This window comes from Anas platyrhynchos, chromosome 9 (genome assembly GCF_047663525.1).
Source record: "Anas platyrhynchos isolate ZD024472 breed Pekin duck chromosome 9, IASCAAS_PekinDuck_T2T, whole genome shotgun sequence".
Taxonomy (NCBI): Eukaryota; Metazoa; Chordata; class Aves; order Anseriformes; family Anatidae; genus Anas; species Anas platyrhynchos.
The window spans coordinates 7,461,362-7,485,676 of record NC_092595.1 but is presented as its reverse complement, the minus strand read 5'-3'; the positions used below and the strand labels follow the sequence as shown (position 1 = coordinate 7,485,676).

Below are 24,315 nucleotides of genomic sequence, written 5' to 3'. Positions count from 1 at the left end.
GGTTCTGCATTTTGTCAAGTCTGTAGCGCTAATTACTTTCTCCAAACCCCAAATACAGTGCACAGCTTGCTAGTCTGCTGGAGGAAACAAACAAAAAAACACACACACATAAAACTCAACCTCAAAAGTTACAGGTTTTGTCCTAGAGTGTACACATGGGAACAGTGGCATGAATTTTCATATTTGCGACAGCTGTCAAATAATTTTACTAAAGCAAAGGGGAGACAATATTTTTTTAATAAATAATTATAGAACACATGCATTTAAAGTTTTATCTTCATACAATGTCCGTTAAAAAAATGCTCCAGAAAAGAGAATTAATACATATGTGTAACCTCATATACAAGAGGGCTGGGCTGTTAATCATTTTCATATTTCACAATTATTTCCCTCAGAGAACCTGAGACACTTCATGCATACTGCTAAAGACAGTTTCAGAACAGCCATGCTTCTGCTAGCACAGTCAAAAACACACACCACAATACATCATGGTGGAAACAGTGCTCTTAGTCTTCAAATTACTAATAACCTACCTCTCTAGCATTAGCTTTTAAAATGTATTTCCTTTTAGGATAGCCCTTTTTACTGGAAAATAACAAATCTCTACCTCTTAGTTTTGAATTGCTATTATTCATTTGCAAGTATTTCATTTAGTCACATTAATACTTCCATAAAAATATATAAATATTCTGAAAAGGCTTTCTCTTTCAAAATAAGTTATTTTTAAAAAGTCTGGTTAGAAAAAATGAAGGTGTTAAGTGATTGCCAATGGCAGCAGCAATTTTAAGAGGCTTTGCACTGCTGGGGGTGAGCAATGGTAAAACCACTCAAACGTACCTGTCATAGGTCTCACCTCGAAGACCTCTGCCCTATGGCAGCGCCAAGGAGCTGTTCAGGACCCCACATGAGCAAAAACTGTCAAGTGCAGCCTCCATCTGCGCTGTGCCCAACACGCCCCTGGCTGCGCTACCTCTGCATGGTGCTGCCACCACTGACCTGCAGCTCACCTGCACACGGGTTCCAGTAGTGCTCTCAGAGGCAAGTGACCCTTCCACCCCTTCACCAACTTCATCAATGCCACCTTACCTACACGCAGTAGCCAGCAGGGCAACTGGAGGCCACTGCATCTCATTAGTGACTGCTGTACAGTTTAGCATCTTTCATTTCCATTCAAAGAGGAACTGCTTCACGACAAAATTTCACTCACTTTTAGAACAGTCAAGAGTCCTTTCCCCATGCTAGACTTTGTACTTCCCTTCAATAGAACACAAAAACAAAACAACCGTAAGTGAAAGAGCAGCATCCTTCCTCCCTGGCTATTCCTCGTCAACTGGTAACAGGAGACGGTGATAACAGTGTTAAGTCTTTTCTCCCTGCATAAACTCCTCCTGGATGCCAGGAAGTGAGTGCCACTGCTAAATATTAATGAAAACCAAAAGGGATATGAGTTTTTATCGTCAAGTGCCCAAAGAAATTTAGTGTTTAAGGATAATTCTTAACCCAAAATCAGCAAAAACAAACATAACACTCTAAGTCCCACAGCTCTTAAGTTTGGTTCACCATCAGAGTTCAAAACCAGTTTTATAATTATTAAGTGTAATCAAAGTAACATTAAAAATATAATCATTTCATGCAACTCCACAGAGAAGTGTCATCTGTAAAATTTCTACTTTGTCCTACAAAGGATCACCGGGAAAGTTACCAATGATATTTTATTTACTCTTTTGAAGAAAGTGTTTTGTAAAGCGATCTAGTTCATTCTCAAGGTGAATGGCTTTGTTTCTGTAAAACAAACAAAAGCAGTGAATTGACTTCAGTGCAGCACCACCACAAGACACATCAAGTGTTTGATTTCTATTTCGCAAACCCACAGTGCTGAGAAAACCTGGTCAGAGCCCTGAATGTTGCAAATGCAGCACCAGGCCAGGCAGCGGAAGGCCAGCAGCTGTCTGCCAGGGGGTTGCTTCTTCCCCCAGGTCTCCTCAGGACCACCCTGGTACCGGGACCTTTCCCACCCTCAGCATTTAACTTAGGAGAGGTTCTGCAGCGTTAGGCAGGCGCTCAGCACTGCTCCTCACACCACCCCCTCAGGCTGTTCTTGCAGTGCTGGGCATTGATCTGATCGAGCTCGTCAGTGCCCGAGCTCCAAGGGGCAGCCCGCAGCAGGGGCAGGTTACAGCAGGGAGAAAACATGAGACTAAGAGAGAGGCTGCTCCTGAGTCCCTGAACCACTCACTGCTGGAAATTCTGCTCTGTAAACACCTGCTGCTGGTAATAAAAGAAAAACGGTACTGAACGGAATGGCTCGGTGCAGTGTGGCTGCTCCTATGGGAAGGGTTCCTGGGGAAGGTGCCACAGCGCTCTACCCGTGGAAGACACATTCCTGCTGTCTCCCATACAACACAGTAAGGTAAAGATTGACTAAGAGAGGATTTTGGGAGCTTTGCTCAGCCACCTGGCTACAGGGAACATAACCCTTCTGCCCGTGTGATGACCTCATTTTCAGCCTGAAGTAACAGCAAGCACCAACCTCACAGCGACCAGCAGGGTTAGGAATTGGCTCCTGGCCGGTCACACCCGGACTTACCGTAGTTGCTTGGAGCTGCTCTGGATGTTCTCCAGCTGATCTATTTCTTTGGAAAGCCGATCGATTTCTTTTTCCAGGTTTTTCTGGGTAATATCCACCTGCTGACAGAGCCGGGCAAAAGTAGTTGCCATTTCCCTAAAGGAAAAATAAGTTTGTAGTCAGAGTTTACAGATGCCTGCCACAAAAATAATACACAATAAATGGCAGCACTGCAGCGTGTTAAACACGGCAATCAAAGTCTCCAGCTGCCAGGAAGATTACAGAACAGCAGAAATCAGGAGAATTAGGTACTTTTCACATTTATAAAGTAACCTTGAACATAGTAATGTTCAGTCTATGCTAACATCATGCCTGGCAATTTTTCACTGAGTACCTACAGGTATTGAGTCTGAGACTGGGACTGCCAGGAACACGTGCCTGAGCAGCCAAGTGCTCTCTCATGCCACAGCCCGTGCCACACTGAGTGCTCTGCTCACGAGGGGCACATGAGCACTTTGCAGGGCGAGGTGAGTAGGAGAAGTGCCCCAGACGTGCAGAGACATCCTGTCCTACTCGCCTCTTCGGTCCTGTGTTCCCAAGCTAGGTCCCAAGACTCCTTCTCAAGCAAAAGGAACAAACAAAACAACAACAGAACACTGACACCACCGCAGGACAGCAAGCAGGCTCTCCCACAGAGCAGACAAATCTTCTGATCTCTACTTCACCTCACTGAAGCTTTGGTTTGAGTCCAGCTCGTCCATGTCCTCACAGAGACACAATGCTGCTGGACACGGGGATGATTCTCTTTCCTCATCTGAAGCTGAGCTTTGTGCTAGTAAAGCATTGCCTGGGCTACACAGGAGAGGTGTTCTGCACCCTGCTGGTTAGAGGTCTCATTTAGCCAGCCTACTCTGCTGAAGTAACAACTGAATCAAAACAAACTCAACAGGTCAGGCTGCAGGAGCCAGTCACCCAACATTACTCTGCAGAGACAGGTGGAAAAACATTTGGCAAAGACACAAAAAACTGTGAACAGCTCACGTCTCTTCAGTTCCTTTTCTGCGGAGCAGAAGAACTGTGACCAGCTGCTTAAAACCTGGCCATACCAACACTTGAGGCAGAAAACAGAACAAATGCTCACAATTAAACCAACTCCGGGCTCACGGTCTGAAGTGATTCAATGCTCATCTCAAAGCAGACAAATTCAGCCTCTGCTGGAACCGAGCTAAGTCCCATGTCTTTGCAGTGAAGTACTGCACAGAGTTTAAGACTGATTCTCACATGCAAACATACACACGAAGAGGCATGCACTACCCTTTCCAGGCATTAACTTCACACTTTAGAAACCCCCTCCCAACAACATTGTGGGTGTCCCTCAAGATAAACGCCAAGGGACCCTAAAGCTGCATGGGCATTCTGCTGCCTCCCCACACCACGCACAGCCGGTGCCCACCCCTGGCCAACCCAACGTTTCCCTGGGTGCCTGGCAGCGCCGCTCTCATACTCACTGTTGCACCTGATGGCTGCAGTTGGCACTCGTAAGACTGACGATCATCTGCAGCTTTTCGGTAGCGTAGTTCACAAACTGCTGCTTGAAGGCTCTCTCTTTCGCTTTAGTGGTCCAGGTTAGCCTCTCATAGAGATACAACAACCCATACATACTCAGGGAAAGAGAGATGAGCTTCCAGCCTACTGTTCTCCAGATCTGGAAAAGAAGACTCATTAATGTAAGAGTTGCCCTATAGAGTGCAATCAGTATCAGGACTATAAAGAAATCGAATTCCACCCGTTTTTATGTCATCTGCACGGCCCTTTCACCAGATTAGTTTGGGAAATGTATTGCTGTAGAGCAATACAGATATACCCAGATAAGCTGACACCCTGTTGACACGGGGCCTCACAGAAGCCTTGCTGCTTTCTAATGAAGGAGGACGGAGAAAATAAAGCTCCCACCAATTCCAAACTATATAAGGCACCATCAAATCATCCAACATAGAGAGATAGAATACAGCACGTGTCCAACTATGCTCAGAGTAATTAGAGCAATTTTCTCACTACAAAGTGATTCCTCATACCCAGTGTACACATCTGGCCCAGCTGTCAATATGCCATTCCATGCTGCACGCTACAAAACCCCACACAGCAGAGAATGGCCTCATCTTTGCCATCACTCCCAGGACAGTGAATGGTACTAAGACTACTTGCCACTCCGCCAACAACGATGATGCTCATAGAGGTCCGTGATGTCAGCGAAGCTAAACTCATTACCAAGGGAACCATAAAATCATCCTGTGGTGTGTTCTCTGGAGTTAGGGCAGGAAGGCTGGCAGCAGACGGTGTGGTAGCTAAAGGACGAGGGATCTAGAAGAGTGGAATACAGCAGCCTGAATAAAAAGCATCACGGGACTACACAGCAGATTGTTTTTATTTTGTTTTCATATATTCAGGATTTGATTCATTTAAAGGGAACTTTTCAGCACAGAAGTCTGCTCCTGATAAGCAGAAGAGGTTCTGAGAGTTCCTTGCCAAATGGGGACCAGGTTGGAATACTATTTTTGTCCTGGACTCTGGCTCTGCTGTTAGAATGCCCAAGTTACAAATAAAAAGGCTAACCAGAGGGTTCAATCCAAAGCAAAACAGAACTCGGTTAACAGCTGCAGGAAGTTTAGGAAAGGTTTTTTGTTCCCTTTTAACCCTGAATATAATCAAATAAAAACAACCCTCACCAAAAGTATTTCACACAACAGGGCTAAGGGAAAGTAGCAACAAGCAGGTAAACAGCAGAAGTTAATAAAGTTATAAAAAATAAAAATCAATATAACCTCAATAAAGTAAAACAAGGCACTTGTCAGCCTAGTCTTTGAAACACTCACTGGTAAGTTTGGATCTGCCAGTCCCAGTAGTACTCTCTGAGCATGTTTAGGACCCAAGAAACGGTTTACAAGTGAAGTCCATCCCAAGGAGAAGTGGAACATGATATCCTCTTGGAAATCCGCACAAAGACTATGACAATTTAGGTCATAGCTAAGGTCAAACCTCCTGCATGGAATTAGCAAGTGGAGCTGATTCTGAGCACCAGAAGGCAACAACGGTTTCAGATTTTCTAAAAATAAAATAGAATAGTAAAGATGAGTTAACATTGAAAGCTTCAGCATATTCAGAAGTTAAATGCTTTTACTGCTGACTAACTTTGTGAAGTACCAAGAATCTAAACTGACTTTTAAAACAAAACAAAACAATAAGGATAAAATAATCAGTGGACATTTTAGCAGTCTTGATCCTCACAGAGCAGGCAGTTTATTGCTCTGATAAAACAGACACATAAAATCAACGTGTAGAGGAAGCACCACAGGAAAAAAAAATAGACAAATTAACTAAAAAACCTCTAACTCTGGTCAAAAGGTAAGGATGGACTAAGCCTGTTGGTGGCACCATACAGAAAAGTCACTGCTATGGAGTAAGATGGCTTCGTGTAATTGTTATTGAGTAAGAAGGCATCATGTAATTAAATGATCTTGCTCTGAATCTTTTATTACCGGAAACAGATCAGAGCAGAACTGGATACGCAATAAAGTTATTACCAAAACAAACTCAACACCTCAGAAACACAGAGTGCCAAATATAGGACTGTACCACAAAGGTTTTGTGAAACTACCCTTGTTTTGTACTCAGAATCTGGAGGGACCCAGAGAGAAGACTGTGTTGTAAAAACATTATAAAAACATTATCTGTTAATTAGCGTATTTCATAAATCTGTTGTGGAAGCCACAAGTATAAATGGGTTTACATGAGGATTTGGCAAGTTCCCAGAGGACAGGTTTATTATTACGTGCTTAAACCCTTCATTCAGATGAAGTATTCCGGTTCAGAACTCCCTCAGCTGGGGACAGATCACTCTATTTACCCTGGCTCATTATTTTTCTCCCCAAGCAGCTGTGCTGGTTAATACCAGAGACAAGGTACTGAGCTAAATACACAGTCTTCATCTAGGATGGCTTTTCCTTTAGCATTTTTTAGTGTTAACGTTAAATCATGATCATAAAGATTTTTTTAAAGCACATTTTCTTAAATTGTCTTCCTCTAAACAAGAAGTCAACATTTTGTCTTCCTCATATTACCAATCATCTCCTGCTGTGACTGATGCATTGACTGGTTGACTTCACTGGAGCAACGATCAGCCAGGTTCTTTCCCAAACCATCTTCTATATGCTTGTTGAGTTCCTGAAGTTTCAGAAAGAACATATGCTCATCAATTTCTATTTAGCTCATCAGTGGCATTATACAGTTCAGAAACATGTTAAACACTAATGCTATTATTTGCAGTGGCAAGAAAAGCAGGTTACCATGAAAATGCCCTACTTTTAAATAGCACACTGTGACTGAAAATCTAATTAAAGTGACACAAAGAGGATTTCTCCAGGCCTGTAATCATTAAAAGGCCTATGGAAAAGCCTGCTTTTTCAACAGAAATGAAGAGCACACCACCACCACAGGTCAGATCATTTCCTGTCATCGTTTGATAGGAGGCGATTTCACTGGTCTACACAGAGATAAGCCAATGCCACCAACAGCTACGAAGGTCTGCTCCGCGCATTTTGCAGAGCCAGGACAGGGCAGACCACCTTAGAAACAGCATTCCCATGGGATCAACAAGGTTGAAACAGGTGGGAGTTATGACATTCATTGGCAGCAAAAGCTGAGCAAAAGATTAACCTTACAGGTGGATGCTCTTTTAAAATACTAAGTTTGAGCAGGAAATTTTAAATTAATATTTAATGAAAACTTGTGGTTTTTTTTCTTTTTACAAAGCTTTTTGAAAAAAAATATAAAACTTCAGGTATTTGCAAACTCCTTTTATTTTTTGTTCTATTTCATTTTAGGAGTGGTGAAAATTGCTTATGTAAGGTTTTAATTTAATACAAGTGAAGACAAAATCAGTATTTCAGTGAATTAGTTTCAATAACAACTCTAGTAAAAAGACGGTTGAAAAAAATCTTTCTACAGACAAAGCAGAAAATATTTTCAACTTTTTGTGGCTTTAAAAAACAAATATGCATGTCACAAAGCAAAAATTATGTAGTGCTTAAATGAAGCATCACATAAAATTATATGCAAATTATGAAAATACAGAAGTAAAAATTGTAAGACAGACAAAGAGCCTGGCTTCAAGCCGTGCAAGAGAACTTACTGTCTTATAGAGCTTCAACACTTGAGGAGAAGGGTGAAAATCTGAATAAAATTCATCAACTAAAACTGAAAGTCTGCAGATCTCATCGGTCATGGCAGAGGAGACCTGAAAGACAAAACAATAGTGTTTCTCCTACTTTTTCCAGCCAGAGTGAAAAAAAACAACCCAATTACCTGACATTCAGGAAGGACCGTCATTTTCCTTTTCTTTCTTTTGAAAAAGTACGTGCTACAGATCTGATTAGTGTTAGTAGAAGACTGGATATAATTCACTCCCTCTTAAGGAAACAAAGTCACCTGATCAAACAGGTTTCCTACCAAGTAAGCTAGAATTTAAAGAAGGGAAACAAATCTCTTCTTTGCTTGACTAGAAAACTGTCCTCTTTGCATTACTTACTTTATTTTCTACTTCCTCAGTTACACGCTTGATTTTTTCCTTAGTATCTTCTGTCAAAATGTTCAGCTGATTTCGAACAAAGTCCAACCGATCCTTCTGATCTTCTCGCTCTTCCATTGAGTGGACTCTTAACAGAGCAGAAAGGAAATCACCATCACCAGCAGGTATTCTCCCCAAAATGAAACAAGCATGTACCATCAGGCATGAACCATCTAGCTTATGGTTTACTGACAGCCAAAGAGAATCCAAAGTGACAGTGGCTGAGCAAAGCAAAGACACTATTTCAGAACGACTGAAATTTAGGCATTAAGTTTACAGGCGCATTTAAAGGCTACATTGATTGAATGTGATGCCAATGGCTGGGTTTTGATACATCTTAAAAAGCAGCATTTGGAGTTGGAATACTTTTGTACACCTTCTGTTTTTGTACACCTTCTGTGTATACCTTTGTACATAATTACAACTAAATATAGAGGGAGGAGAAAAAAGGGCCTTTAATAATTAGCCTTCCCTATGCAGGCCCAAACACCACTGCTGAGATGCTGGATACAACTAGAAAAACCTTGCAATTTCAAATAATTTTGAAAAAAGATCAGAAAACCCCCAGACTGCAAATCATTAACAAGGAATAACAAAGTAAACCAAGAGCCCTATACAGAAGTCCCAGACACAGGTGAACAGGAGTGTGACTGACAGGCCAGAGAAGTTCTTTATTTCTTACCAACAGAGATAAGTGATTTTTACAGTCCATAATGGCCCAAGGAAACCACCAGCATAGACATGGCTCCTCAGAGGATCTGGAGAAACCACAACCAACCAGCCCTCCAGCCCACCTACCTTTTCTCTGCTGCTGCTACGTTTATGGCGTCCATAATGTTTTTCACAGTATCTATTATCTGTTTAGCTCTGATAGTGTGCTGTTCAAACTTGGTTTTCACGGCTGACTGCGAGATACACTCCTGCGAGGGGCCCAAGCCACAACACATTACTGCAATTCCATACCAACACTTTCTGGAATTTCTCTGTCAGAAAGCACTTGCTGCTACTACCATGAACTTAAACCCATGGGAAATAAAAAGAGAGAAAGTGTATAGAAATCAAAAGAGAACAGAACTGAAATCTCAAATTAATCTACAGCAGCAAATCTGTACCTCCATGTTCATTCACAGTAATGTGCATAGGTTTTTTGTTTAAAATAAATAAATAATGGAAACAGAAAAAGCAAACTCAGATGTCTACATAAAATAAAGCTAGCTCTTCTGAAAATTTTCCAAGCTATCCCTTTAGAGTTATGAATCTCTAACATGAATGCTGGCAATATTGCCTAGCTTGTGGTTTATTTATTTGTTTTTTTTGTGTGTTTTTTTTTTTCAATAAATACTCTTAGCTTCCAGCTTCATTTCGGTGTCAACACAAATTTTACATGCTCATGTCACACTGACTCTCCAGGCAAAAATACACAATTAGGAATAGGAAACAAAGATTATCTCACAAGACAGAAAAGTTGCTAAGTAGTCCTTAAAATATTAGCTCCTTTGGAGATTACTGACGTGTTAAGCACATCAGCAGAGAATGCTCTGAAGTGAGAGCTTCTGATGAATCTGCAACCTCCAATATTGTACAGGAACAGTTAAAGAACACCGACTGAAAAGATATGCAAATGTTCAACCTGGGCAGAAGCAAATCAATTGTTGCAAACTGTAAATTAAGACTTAGATTTTTTAAAGCAACTGCAGCTCAAGCTGCCGTAGGGCACAAAAGAGCAGCATCTTCTGTATTAGGAGAAGGAAAGCAAGCACCTAGTTTCTTTGCATCAGATCTGTTTTTTTCTTGGTGGTGGTGATGTTTTTGTTTGTTAATTGCTCTTTATCTGTGGATGCACCTTTCGGAGCATTTAAGCTGCTTTGTAAAGATTTGCCTATGACCTTAGCATATGCTGTAAAAACAAATTTCAGCTAACTACAAATAATAGATCAAAGCAAAATAAACAAAATGGGTGAAATATATTCCCTGTTCCTCGATGAAGCAGATCTAGAAATCAGCAATGAAAGGCCAGAGTTTCAGAAATATCAGCACATTGTTAGAGCTAGACTAGACACAGAGGAAAGTCTTCCCAACATTGGTATGTGGTAGATAAAAGGATGACAGTCACTCACAACACAACCAGAAAATCCAAGTTAGAGCACTAGGAAAAACACAGAGGTTAATTATACAACTGGGAAAGGTAAGAGGAGGACAGTAACATTTTTGCTGATAGTCTGTAAATAAACATTTACTGAAACAAAGATAGAAGCTATGTTTCAATAGCATAATCAAAACCAGCTACCTTCCAGCCAACTTCCAGTACAGCAAGAGAGACTTTTAGTGCACAGCCTGCTATAATCCCATATGTTGTTAGGGAAGGATTCAGCAGTAGCACACTAATGACTCCGAATAACAGCTGGAATTATTCTGCCCTGCCTCCCTCTTTCCCAAACCATTTCTGTTAGCAGGTTTGTGAAGCAACTTGACAAACACCACAACCTGAGGCACAATGGCTTTTGTTTTTATGTAGAATATCCCCTATAGACCACTACATACAGTGAACGCTACAAGACGTTTTTTTGGTCATTCTGATAAGGTATTTCTACATATCTCATTGTAAAATTTCAGAAAAAAATATACACAAACTACTTTCTATTATTCCACAGCATAAATGGTTGAAATTTTCCTATTATCATTGCAAGCTAGCACTGAAAGGTTGCTTCTAGACTTTCTAAGATTCTAGCAATACTAAGCTCCTACCCGTCTCGGGATGGACAGGTTTTCCCACTGGGGAACTGGTACTAAAATCCCGAATCTGGGAGTACTGGAGAAGTAACAGTTCCCCCTCTCAGCATACGTGGAAAAGAGGAAGAAGCTGGCCAGTTTTTAATTCAGTGAAGACAAAAATCACGGTGAGAAAACCCAGCAGGAGCAAACCCAGCAGATACAGTCAGTGGGAACAAGCAGACAGGTGCATAAATGAGGTGAGGAGACAGCTTAGAGATATGACCTGGATGGAAGAGAGCAAGAGACGTGGGAAGTCTGAGCAGGGCACCCGAACAGGGGTAAGGAGCAAAGGGCAAGGAAGACAGACTGAGGCAGGGAAGGTTAATTGTTGGCAAGAACAGACAGAAGCATCCCTGCTCTCGCCCCTTCCCTTTCACAGACTGGAGTGTAATCCACGATTCTTGGGACCTGCAGCTCCTCTGTCAGGAAATATAAGTAAATCCAAAATGCTTTAGCGAGAAGTGCTTAGGCTGTACTCACAGATAAACACCATCAAAATTTTGTCTAGCAATGCATTAAGCATGGTAGCAAGTAGAATTTTGTTCCCAGACTGAACACAGAAAATTCTACCTGACGTACAACATTTCTGTTAATACACGACCTAGTGCTGGTAAACATCAGCACATTTTTGTTATCAGTGACTTTATCAGCTAAAGTGCCAGTAATTTGAGAGTTAGATCTGAAGATTTCAGAGTTGGTAAACCACTTCGGTATCAGCCTTGCTTACAAATGAAATGCCATTGTAACGTAGGAAACTGCCCACATAACTGTAAGAGACTGTAGAAAAAAGTGCATAAATACATGGCAGTAATTGAGTTATAAGCTTAATTTCCACTTTTTTCCTACTGATTTGAAGTTTCCTACTATAATTCTAGGGACTAAAACTGCAAACAAAAATGCAAGTTTGGCTACAATGAGTAGTTGCACTACAAAAACAAGAAATTTTATGTCGCATGAACTCGTGCCCTGCCTGTATTCTAAACTTATCATTTCAACAACTCAGTCATCTACTACAAGAGCATGGATAAGGACTGAATGTAAACTTCAGTCTGACATTTTCTTCCTTTTTGCAAGTTTTACTAAGGTCAAATGTGCTTGCTTGTAATGAAAGAAAAAAATTTTTTAAAGGTAATTGGATTTTTAAATATACAGAACAAGAAATTACTGATTGAGGCATGCAAGAGCAGCCTCTAGCATTTGCTGGATAGAAACTGCAGTCATACTTTTCAAGCTTGTGTTGCATGAGATGTGCCAACACACCCCCCCAGAACAATCGAGGCACATCCAAGATGCCACCTTAAGATAACCAAGAATAGCTTCAGAGTTACCACATTCTGCAAAACGAATTAAATTTATCACACGGAAATCAACATCATTTGGTGAGACCTACTTCCGAAGCAAGTGTAAACTCCAGCTATGAATGCGGCTAAACTGAGGGTGAAGGATGGATTCTGTACAGCAACGAGGATGCACAAACAGTGTTAGTGTTCAGAGTATCAGCACTAAGAGATAGATAATGATGATAATTTTAAAACTCTGGCTTTAAAAATGCAAGTAAATATTTAGTTTTACGTCAGTGAAACACAATACGTTACACTGTTCGAGTCCTGAATTACAGTAATTAATTACACAGCAACAAATTCAGAATAGAATAAGGCTTACTGAGCAGCAAAAACTTCTGTCAGCTACTGGCCATAAGCCATTAAGAGCACAGTCTCTTCTTGTATCTTTTAGACTATATTGGTATTGAGATTTCTAAACAGGAGCTTAAAGGACAGTTTTGATCCCTTCTCTCACTAAACAATACTTCTTTTTAACCTGCTATTTGAAGTGAAAACACATGAACAGAGATGAAAGATAAAGCGAAGCTGTCACACAGTTTCAATACCTGACACTCCAACACTTGTTCACACCGGTAACGTTCAGTAAAATTAAGCTAAGCATAAACAGAAGTTACCTTTGCATCAATAAAAGAGGTAGTCTAAAGTGCCCATCATAAATACCTCAAATATCTGCTCAAAATTTTGAAATTCCTGGAATCTGGTTTGAAATCCTTCAGCAAGCGCTCCACCTGTGAAACAAAACAATACAGCATAACAATGACTGTATCTTAAATATTTATCGGGTTTTATGATTTTTTTTGTATTTGAGGAAAAGCAAGAGTTCCTACATACCACCCTCTGGCATCCCTTGGGCCTTCTGTCTCCTGGCACTGAGAACTTCTTTTGCTGAAACAAAAAAGATGCGATTCCTTGCTTCTACAGGATCAATAACTTTGAGCTCATCAACTAGAAAAGTCAGGCAGCGCTCCATGTGCTGCCTGCGCACCTGAGGAAAAGGTAAAAAAGCTCATGAGAAAAAGGCAAAAATTGAGCCACTGTCAAATCAATACTGCAGAGCTGCACCACCATTACAAAACTAAACGGCAATACAAAGAAGATTTTTTTTTTTTTAAAACAAAGCTTACTGTGGAAAACAAAGGTTCTAAGCAAGATTCCCATTGTGTTACCTGTGTGCACATGCTGCAGTTTGAATTGGACCAGCAAGTTATTTCCATTTACCGATCTAATAACTTATCCTGCTACTATAACACAAAGCTGGTGTTTTCATTTTAAGACCTGTATCACTGAAGCAATTTAGCATGCTTCATGCATGTGCAGGTCTTTTTTTTTTTTTTTAATATACAAAAATAATTCCAAATAAGAGCCATCAAGTCACTTACATCTTCCATATATTCTGGTTCTGATGCAGAGGCATCCCATCTATTATTCAGGATGAAGATGTTTGGTTTAGAAAGCCGTTCGTTCACTTTATGGAAAAAATGCTTTTCCTAAGAATTAAAACACAAACAGAAAACTTCCCAAACATCCAAAACAGCCATGCATTTTTCTGTAACAGATTCTGAATATAAACAAGATTTTTTTAGAGATTCATATTAAAAATACCTCATTAGCATTAAAACCCACAGATAATCAGTACAAAAAAGGCCTGTGTTAGTTCAAAAGTCATTAAGTATCCTAAAACTGAAGCCAATGCTAAGAATTGACATCAATTAGCTGCCGTTAATTTCTCTAAAAGTAGGTACAATTAATAAAATTTCTAAAACAAGTATTTTAGAAAACACTGAAACAAAAAAAAAAAAATCTATTCTTCTATAAATCTGTCACATCATTTGCTCTTTTGTTTTTTTCCTTCTGCTTTCACTCTTACAAAACTTTATCTCCTTCAATTCTTATAGCTTTCTATTAAATTTGTTAGCAATTGTGTGATACACTCACAATATTTGTTGGGGAAGAGAAAGGGAAGGAGCACACAAAACATTACTGTATTTCCTTTTTTTTTTTTTTTTTTTTTTTAAAGCAAGATGCCTGGCTAAAACTGATGTCTTCCTTTTCTGTATTTGCTACCAACAAGTTCTTCTCGAACCCACCAAATTTCGTTTCTACACCTATGAACTATATTATATTTGTCATCTCTAATTATAATCAGGTTGAAGAAAATATTAGCTTGAACTACAGGTTAGTTACATTTCCTGTTTGAATTGCATCTTATGGCTTGAGCCACAGGGAAAAGCCATTTTTAAGAGGGAACATTCAGCAAGAAAACAAGCACGTGCTTGAAAACATAATTTAGGTCCCTTTCTTGTACCTACCACCCATCAGTGCTATTTGCTGCAGACATAATGGGTAAAAACCACGATGGAGTGAATCCCCAGTCAGCACAGCTCTAGCAGAAAAGATCTCTGCTGTTACAAGCTTTTTGAACCTGCAGCAGGTCACCATCAGATATTCGGGACACTGTGCTGGAGATACATTAAGTCTCCATCATTTGGGGAGTAAGTATGTGAAACAAGATTACTGATGCAGAAATGAGAACTTAGTTTAATGAAAATTTATGAGGGACTATCATAAAAATTGTGTTTATGCAGAGAACGTCTGGCTGTATAGCAGCTGCCAAATATTCTCAAACCAGTTACAGCAAAAGGTAAAAATAATGCCTAAGCAGGATGAGAACGTAATTACCATATGTTTAACCTGAAGGATAAACTTGTGTAGGCAAAGAAAGAAATTAGCATTTGCCACAATGCAAAGCAAAATGCAAATGCTTTAGAGCAGTTATACAACTGTTAAAGGCAACTTTGTGTCTACTAAGCTGAAAAATGAAAATTTAAAAAAAGGAGAAAAAAATTTGTTTGCTCAAGTCAAGGCCCCACAACCACAACTAGAATCTACTCCCTTCCCCTCCAATATGCACCCTGGATACCAGTCACCTCTAGATTCTAATGGTAACAAGGTGCTCAGTATTAAATGAGGGCTTAGAGGCATGACAGTTGTAAAAATAAATAAATAAAGAGTTTTATGCTTCAAAGAAATTGCAAGACTATAGGCCAAAAAGTGCCCTTTGTGTGGCATAACAGAAAAGATACAGCTGCAGTTGTGCCAAACCCTGTCTTTGCCTTGACTATTACCAAAATTCTCTTTTTTTTCTTTTAAGTCAGATCTCTTTCATATTTAAGTCTTTGTGGATTCAGATCAGAAAACAGAACTGGTTGTCTTTAAACTCACCTTCTCGAATTTCTACTCAACGCAAGGAAACACTGTCTGCATATTCAGATCCTTATTGCATTAAAACTTCCTCAATTAGAAAGCTCGAACACTAAATGTCAGAACTATCCTCAGAACAACGATGAGCATTTTATTTGTCTACAGGAAGCTTAATAAAAATCTCCAAGATTTCCCAATAGTGTTGCGCAACATCTTGGCAGGCACACTATTAACACAGAAACCAATAACACAGAAACCTTATATTGAAATTGTGTGCATTCATAATACTTATAGAAGTTTAGTCAAAACTGGAGATCACTATAAAATTAAAGCAAATCTCTGGGCACGTTTTGAATATCAGAACAGCTTACTTGGCCACCTTATATGCTCTCTTTCTACAAGTCATATAATATTCAGGCTGCAAGGTGTACGGAGGTTCTCTCTTTCTCTTGAGACAGGGCTTTATAAAATAAAGGTGTTAAAACATCTTCAGCTATTCCATGCAACATGACTGCTTATGGCTAGCATCTTCATACGAAAAAGCACAAAGTCCTACAAGGGCAACCTGTAGCATTTGTCCTCAACACAAGGTACATTAAGGGAATTTACCCTCTTCCGAGGCAAGAACGCAAGGAACAAGAAAAATTTCCTTAACCTACTTCATGTATATTCATGAACTTCTGTATGTGAAATCCTTTGTAACTGATGTATTTGATAATACAAATGTCTTTGGCTGAGAAATATGGACAAACTGGAAAACAAGAGAAGTGCTACAGGCATTTATCAAAAGGGAAACCGAAAGGACAAATTTCATGCTCAAGTCAGTGTAAGCAAAGCTGGTAAAAACCAGGTTCTCTTTTCCCTAAGGAGGGACACACGTTTCCTGCCTCACACCCCACATCCTATTCACGCGATCTACCTGCAGCGCTTCATGGAGCTTCTGTAAAGGACTAATGGCAGCCTTCCAGTTGTGGAATTGCTGAATATTTAAACAAAACACTAATGTAAAACCATTGCACGCCATACCGTGTTCATGAGAGTCGATTCAGAATTGGCAACCAAGACAAACACATCAGCATCCAAGCAGAATTTGTCAATCCAACTGTCGAGCTCTGTAGTGACGTCTGTGCCAGGGCTGTTGAAAATTGAGACCACGAACTTGTATTTATTCAGCAAAGGAGCAATTCATTTTTAGAAACTGATGAAAATAGATTGGGATTGCCTAAGAACCTTATTGTAAGTCATGAATTTTTATATCTATAGTCTAATGCTTAACTCAAGCTTAAGGCAAAGAAATAAAAAGTTCATTACCATTTAGCATATCACTCATTAGACCATCTACTCATTACAAGATACAGTTTAATGAATAAACGTGCAGATCATAATAGCTAAAAAAGTAACAGGCAGTCTGTCAGAAATCTAGGCAGTCTCACAGAATGGTCTTCCTCCCCATATCCCATGTTTAGGTTGTAATCAAAAAGGACAGTTGTTCATTAGTTTTTTTTCCATTAATAAAAGCCTAATTAAATTAATAGATCTATGCACAGCTTGCATAATATAGTGACAATTAAAATGAAATTAGGACTATAATGCTGTCAGTTTTTCAGGACTAAGTGGAAGATGATCACGTCCTGTTGGCAACAGCTCAATTATTCCTGGTTCAAATTTGTTTTATTTAAAAGGTGATTTTCTTCTTACAAGTACCTGTTCTTAGATTTCAGGCTGCTTTCTTGTCTTTTAAGATTTCACCTTTAGCAACCAAGACTGTGCAGATTAAATCACATCTAGTATCATACCCAGGCAAGGATCACTTCTGGGCTTCCAGCACACCTCTGCTATGCAGATGTCCCCAGGGAAACAGCACAACTGCATAAGCTCAGAGGTCCATCAGTATGTCAAACAAAGCAGCACCAGCCTTTGCCAGCCAGGCTGGCGTTAGTACTGACATGAGATCTGAGTTTGTACCCCAGAAACATGGACAACTTCCAGTGATTTCAACGGTGCAAGATTAGAGATGCAACAAAAAGCACTGCTTACAAGTTCACTCAAGAATAAAATCTATTACATTCACATACTAGGTATAGACCACCTGGCAGTTTGAAATTATTATTATTATTATTATTATTATTATTATTACCAGTTCATAGCTCAAAGAGGCCTGGAATACTGACATTTGACACAGATAAACTAAATCTTTCAGGATTCTTTTATACACAAACAACGGGAAACACAATCCCAACACGTGGACACACAGAACCAACTACAGCAATTCTGTTTTGCAGGCACTCATTACTGTGGTATGCAGGTACTGCAACTCTTAAAAGAAGCTTTAAGATATGAAGTCCAGACCGCTCACACTTCATGTGATCAGTCTGAAGCACTTAAGGACCGGGAATGCGCAGAAGGTTTATAGTTGCTGCAACAACCCTATGCATGCTCCCATAGTGTTTGTTTTAAAAGTGGCAGTGGACTCAGCCAAAAGCTAGTCCTTTATACAGCTGATCACAAGACACCTGTGTGTTCCAACTGCTGCAAGGCCAACATCACTGGAGCGATGACAGGCAGCACTATATACAGAAGAACAAACTCTGTACTACTGATATAAAAAAAAAGCCTCTCAATAATCTTGCAGCCCAGTAGCCATACCACAAGCAAACAGTAAACCTCTTTTATAAATATTACAGTGGTTTATTTATTTGAGAAAGTCTTTATTAAAACAGAGAACATACCTGTCCACTAAAACCAAATCGTCTCTCAGCAGGGCACACTTCGACTTGGGCCAAAAGACATGGACAAGACAGCCAGCTTTCAAATCTTTATCCATGTGAAGTGCATGAGCAAGCTGATTGACTGTCTATAAAGAGCATAAAGAAAGAAGACACACATGCAATACGCACCACAAACATGTCTGTAAACAACCCGAATTTGGTTCTCAAGCAAATCTGTCATATATAGTAACAGAGTTCGTACTTCAGGTGAATATTTGTTAATTTTAATTTATTTTTTAAACCTCTTCAGACTCACTGCCATCTAAAGAATGAGATGTGCTTTGAAAACCAAACAGGAGTTTCACTGCAGTCACAACGTGGTATTCCTTACAGGGCTAGAATTTGCGATACCGAGAGTTGGCACAAATTTGCCTCAGAGGTTTAACACATTAACATGAGCAATTAAATAAGGTAAGCGCTGTAAGGCCAAATGAGAGCAATGTTCCTAATCTTCAGCAAGTAACAGAACTTACTGTCAGTCTGTAAAAATAGATCTCTCAAAATAAGCTATGCCACAAGGAGACACATGCTAGTTATTTTCCTTGAAATATCCAGGAAAAATTTTGAAGTAGAATATTTTCATTTATTAGTTATTCCTTCCTGAATAAGAACTTAAAAATACGTAATGAGTTAGACTTCTAACTGTTGTTAACAGACAGGTCTTTGGAGAAATGGATACCATGAAAAGTACAGAAATAATTCAAAATCATTCACAGAAGTCATTCAAAAGCTCTACCTTGACACTCTTTTTTTCGTCGGATCCTTCTGTCATAAGATAAGCCTTATCTCCATCAGTCCCCTCCACGCTGAGGAAGCAGTTAGTTGTATGGCCGATCCCACTGGGCAGCACCTTATCCCACAGCATAGCATTAATGACCGAACTCTTCCCACTGCTTGTTCTAGAGGGAAAGAAAATAGCAGTACTTTGAGCACAGTACAGCAGCATTAAACACACCTTTGTTTTGAACTGAACGTGCCCCCTTTAACCACGTTAGACCCAGATTTTGCTAGCTGTTTGGAGTGATTCGGCATCAAGCCAGTAGCACAGCTTGCCAGAAAATAGTAGAAAGTGCAGGAAAAGTTCATCTGAATAGCAATTCCAAAAATCTTTCTTGATACCAACACTGCCTACCCAAGCAAGAAAGCAAATTGCCATTTGCATAACTCACACCAGCTGAACAAGCCCAACCTGTACTGGGAAGCATGCCTGTATCTGCCATACCTGAATCTACATACGGCATTTCTAAAATCTGCACCAGAAGAAGCGAAGAAGCATTTAGCCTAAAATGATGCCTTTGACCAATTTAAAGCAACTGTTAAGTCACAGCACCCTGTCCCACATCAGGGGGACAGCACTGGCAGTCCTGCAAAAAAGGACTGACTAAAAATCTGCGGAGCATTTTGGGCAGGATCATGTTTTGATCAGGTAACTATTCCACATGCCTCTCACAGCAAAGCTAAGGGAATTCCAGGGATGCCAGAGGACATGAGGAAAAGGTTGCATGACAGGGGCAGAGAAGTACCACGCTCTAGGGTGACTCCTTAAAATGCCTGTGCCATTACCACCTCAGTAACTTCATCCACAGCCTTCAGGAAATGTTTGTTCTGTACCACTCAGGAACAAACCACTGCTTCTGATATAGCCCACCAAGCATTAGATGTGGTGCAAAAGTATCACTGCCTGGGAAGTCTCATCACAGCCAATAGGGACAGCTCAGATCATTTAACTGACAATAACCTCAGCCTAATGAAGATCTCCAAAGGAAGATGTGAAGCAATGTGCAAAAAATAAAAATGCAAATTTATTTCTCACTTATAACCCTTATAATGCAAACGCTGTTTTTAATCGTGAAACTGAGTCTTGTCCTTACTTCAGAAGGAAAGAAGCAAATTAACCAAAATCTTACTGACCAAATGGAACTGTTTGCCAACTCCTCAGCTCCGCAAGAACCTGAAGTTCTCTGCAGTGCCCTACTTTGCTCTAACCCCCTACCCCTCACCCACAGAGACTTGAGGCTTAACTCTTACACAACAGTACAAAGCAAGCGTGGACTGTAATTCATTTCTGGAGCTACTTCGGTGCTCCCTGTACAACAGCTTACAAATGTATTCAAAATGCCAGAGGGGGAGTTAAGGTTACATTCATCCTCTCTTTCCTGCACTGAACTTGCAAAAGCATCTTTTAACAAGCATCACAACTTGTAAACGCATTCAACTTTTAACTTTGTGAAATGTCAAGGCTGAGATAAAACCAATTTATTTATCCCAGATCCTTTTATTGTTTTTCTTTTAATAGCTGAACCATTTTTAGAAAAGCAAGGGTACAAACACTACTGTACACATTTTTTTCCAATGCTATTACAAAATTTTAAAAATTAGAACATGAAGAGTCATATTCCAGAAAATAGAAGTAACCACACGTTAAATTTAAGCACAGGGAAAAAAAAATAAAAAGAAAAATTTCCTGAAGCAAACTGGGCTAACAGACACCAGGCTAATCAGTCACATAAAAGCATTTGAAAGCACTGTAACCTTAATCTCTTGGAAGGATTTTGCTCTCTAACATACGATTTTGCATTCAGTAAGGCCGATTTTCGGCCTATTTCTACACTGTCCAAAATTTGCAAGAAGAGAATTGCACAATGTGTGGCACACAGACATTTATGAGAAGCGTTAAGACTCAGTGAAAACTTCAAACCTCTCCACTATGATGCGAGTGAAAAGCAAAACACAGCACAACTAAAAGCAAACAGAGATACATAAAGCTTCAGTGCTTTGGGTCCAAGAACCTGACAGCACTTCTATAAAAAAAAAAAAAAAAAGAGGCAAAAACTTTGTATGTAGCAACATATTCTGGGGTGCAACAGAAACTTTTCTCTTTCACTCCCTCTTTTTCTGCAACAAACAATAAAAATACAGCTGAAATGATCCCAAAGTGACCAAAAGTTTTTTTTAAAAAATTAATTGCTATATTTTTTTTTTTTAGTTTTAGAACTGAAGTTAGATTACAAATCTGTAACTTTGGAATTGTTACCTAAATATGCAAAAGACCTGATACTCCATTTGTAATACTACCAGCAAGGACTTTGAACTAGAACTTTTCCTAGTCAGTAATTCATGGCAGCAGAAATTCATATTATGTTCAGATTTATCTGTAAGCCATATAGCGCGCTGCTACTATTATTCCTAACGATGATCACACAGATCTGTTAAACCAATGACACAAGCAGCAAGGCAAGTCTCTCTAACAGACTGTTTTTCTTCAGTTGCTTATACGTGGAAACATAAACAGCTCAAAGTTTAGTTTTCAGTACTTACAATAAACATAAACATAAAGTTGTTAACTATAGTCCAGTAAACAAACAAAGCCATCATGTAAAAAAAAAAAAAATGTGTAAAAGACAACCACCTCACGTTGTCTTAAGTCAAATAATAGCTCTATTAAAAAAAAAAACAAAAAAAAAAACAATTTTTTAAATAGTTTATCAATAAAACATGTAACAAGACATACATAATTCAGTTACACAAACGGCGCAAGACGGCATCAACGACAGCAGTTAGGTAAGGGTGAGCATGCTTTTATGTATTATGTTTCAAACAATAATCCTGTAATGAAGAACTTATTTGTAGGTTATATGCACTGGAATTAGAACATTAAGCTCTGAAAGAGAAGAGAGATCAAATTAAGTTCTGGTAATTTTGTTCATTACCTGCCAAAAAATGCCACTTTCATGTGCCTCCGTGAAAGCACCTCACCGATGACTGCCAGCTTCTTTTTATACGCCTGTATTTTTGCTAGTTCATCTTCTGTTGCTATATGTTCAAGCTCTGGGTTCCTGTATGTTGCTGCACATAGAAAGAAGAAAAAAAAAAAAAAAAACAGATTACATGCTTATGGACACAAGATCTAGATTATCAGCACCTCACATGTGAAAGATCTAAGTTTTTATTATATAGTGGTAAAACAAAATGAACAAAACCCTTCTACAGAATCTGATATTAGACCCCATCATTTGACAGGTCCACACAGCACATGACAAATTGCTGCAGGTGAACCTACAGTCTAATCTCATCCTCTCACTGCAAAGCTCACTGGGGCCATGAGCAACCAGATCTGTGTGGCAACACATGCACCTCCACATTGCTAAAACTTGAAGGTGTAACTGTGGGTTCTTTGCACTGTATTGTGTTGATCTACCTTCCTACTCAACAACGGGAGTGCCTGTTTGTCCTTTTTTCCTATATAAAAGAAACTGAAAGAAGGCTATAAATGCAGAGGTGGTTCAGTTTTGACCCTTGTGGAAGGCACCTACCACATAATACAGATTTTATAACATGTAACCATCCTAAGTGCTGCTGCTAGCACAAGATAAAAACATAAAATAAAAATGAGACGATTTCTGAAGGTGTACATTTACCTGAACAGCACGTGGTGCTGTACGGTAATGCACACTGCACTACTGCAAAACAAATTCAAGGCAACAGACAGGTCCTCGTGTCGGGGATGGAAACCAACCTTCCACGAAAGTCGCTCCCTCGGTGACGTAGTCCAGCAGCTGGTCGAAGATGGCAGTGATGGTCTTCTTCGCCAGCACGAAGTGCTTCAGCGGGGACACCGCGGCTTCTGCCATGGCGTGCCTGCGGGGAAAGTCACCTCAAAGTGACCAGGCACCCGGGAGCACCCGTGTCAGCGTGAAACCACGCGTGTTCTCCCCCGCTAATTACAATTTTTTTTTAAAAAAATTAAGTAAGGACGCGACCGGAGGAGCGCACCGGGGGGCACCGACCTCTCCCTCACGGCGTCCCCGTGACGAGCCCGAGCCCTTCCCCCGGGCACCGCCACGACAAGGGCAGCCGCCGCGCGGAGCCGTGTCCCGGAGCCACGGGTCACCCCGCGGCACGGCGCTGCCCTCCCGGCCGCCCGCAGGCCGCAGCCTCCGCCCGCCCCAGGCCTAGGCCCAGCCCCGGGCCCAGCCCCGCCGTTACCTGGCAACGGCCGCGGGGCCCCGCTCCTCCGCCGCCGCCTCCCGCCCCGCCGCCACAGGGCCGCGCGCGAGCAGCGCTTCCGCTTCCGCCCGCTCCCGGATCCGCCGGTGGGGGCGTGGCGGCCATGTTTAGTGAGGGGCTGCGGCCGCCATCTTGGGGCAGGGCGGCGGGGGGGCGGCTGGGCGCGAAATGGAGACGGGGCAAATGGGGGGCGGGGGCGGCCTCGCCCCTCTCCTCGTGGCTGACAGGATTTTTTTCTCCCTTTTTTCCCTCTCCATTTTATTCCATTTCCTTGTATTTCATTTAATTAATTTATTTATTTTTGTGGTCAGAACTCAGGTTTGGCTGCTTGCCCCTTGCCAGCCTCAGTTTGGGACTTTTGTACCCAAAAGGTGTCCCGAGTTACAAGCCCCGTCCCCTGCCAAGCACTGCAGGAATCCAAAGCAAAGGAAAGGAGCCCTGACTGCGGGCCCTGCCTTCTGTCAGCACCCTGGTTTAATCACTCAGCTGCCACCTAGAGTGACAAACACGAGATTTGTTCCCCAAGGTCCAAGCACTGGAAATATATACACGATACATCCCCATAAGAGAGCACAGGAAAATAGGAACAGCCACAAACACCAATGAAAATCAGTGACACTTAATAAGCAGTGTGGAGAATCAGAGTTATTCATCCGTTGTATTTCAGTTCCTGCAATAATTCGTAGGATCTTAGTTTTGAAGGTCCCAGAATCTTCTAGGTAAAGAACTTCGCCTGTTCAGTACCAAAAATGGTCCCAGAAGTTGAGATGCTCTTTCTACTTCTAACCCAAAGGCCCAAATGCAAAAAGCAAATAGAAATTACTTCCGTGCTGTGATTTTGGATAGCTTTTAGTTAGCTGCCACTCAAGCAGAGGAAGCTTGCAGGTATCTGTATAAAAAACTGATGAATTTGACACACTTATTGAGCATCCCTAAGAAAAGCATGTATTGACATATTTCTGATTACTAGTTAATGTCTCTAATCCAGGACTGAGACTAACTGCTCAAGCCGTAAGGTTCAGAGAAGACTTTTGT

At 40.6% G+C, this 24,315-nt stretch overlaps 1 protein-coding gene across 3 annotated transcripts; it reads right to left on the bottom strand.

The window, feature by feature from the left end:
• Positions 1-215: 215 nt before the first annotated feature.
• Positions 216-23,396, bottom strand: MFN1 (mitofusin 1). 3 transcript variants are annotated; one of them, XM_027464235.3, is made up of 18 exons: positions 23,260-23,396; positions 22,790-22,911; positions 21,984-22,119; positions 19,010-19,172; positions 18,235-18,359; positions 16,532-16,640; positions 13,684-13,791; positions 13,136-13,289; positions 12,965-13,032; positions 8,988-9,109; positions 8,151-8,277; positions 7,755-7,859; positions 6,685-6,787; positions 5,440-5,669; positions 4,772-4,927; positions 4,075-4,271; positions 2,588-2,722; positions 216-1,782 (listed from the first exon to the last, which is right to left on the bottom strand). In XM_027464235.3, exons 2-18 carry the CDS (start codon positions 22,902-22,904, stop codon positions 1,713-1,715), a joined length of 2,223 nt encoding a protein of 740 aa, XP_027320036.1. In that variant the 5' UTR covers positions 22,905-22,911; positions 23,260-23,396; the 3' UTR covers positions 216-1,712. The 3 variants fall into 3 exon arrangements, with proteins under 3 accessions (XP_027320036.1, XP_005024741.1, XP_071898552.1); XM_005024684.5 differs by lacking the exon at positions 23,260-23,396 and adding an exon at positions 23,061-23,241; XM_072042451.1 differs by lacking the exon at positions 23,260-23,396 and adding an exon at positions 23,047-23,069.
• Between the last annotated feature and the right edge of the window lie 919 nt (positions 23,397-24,315).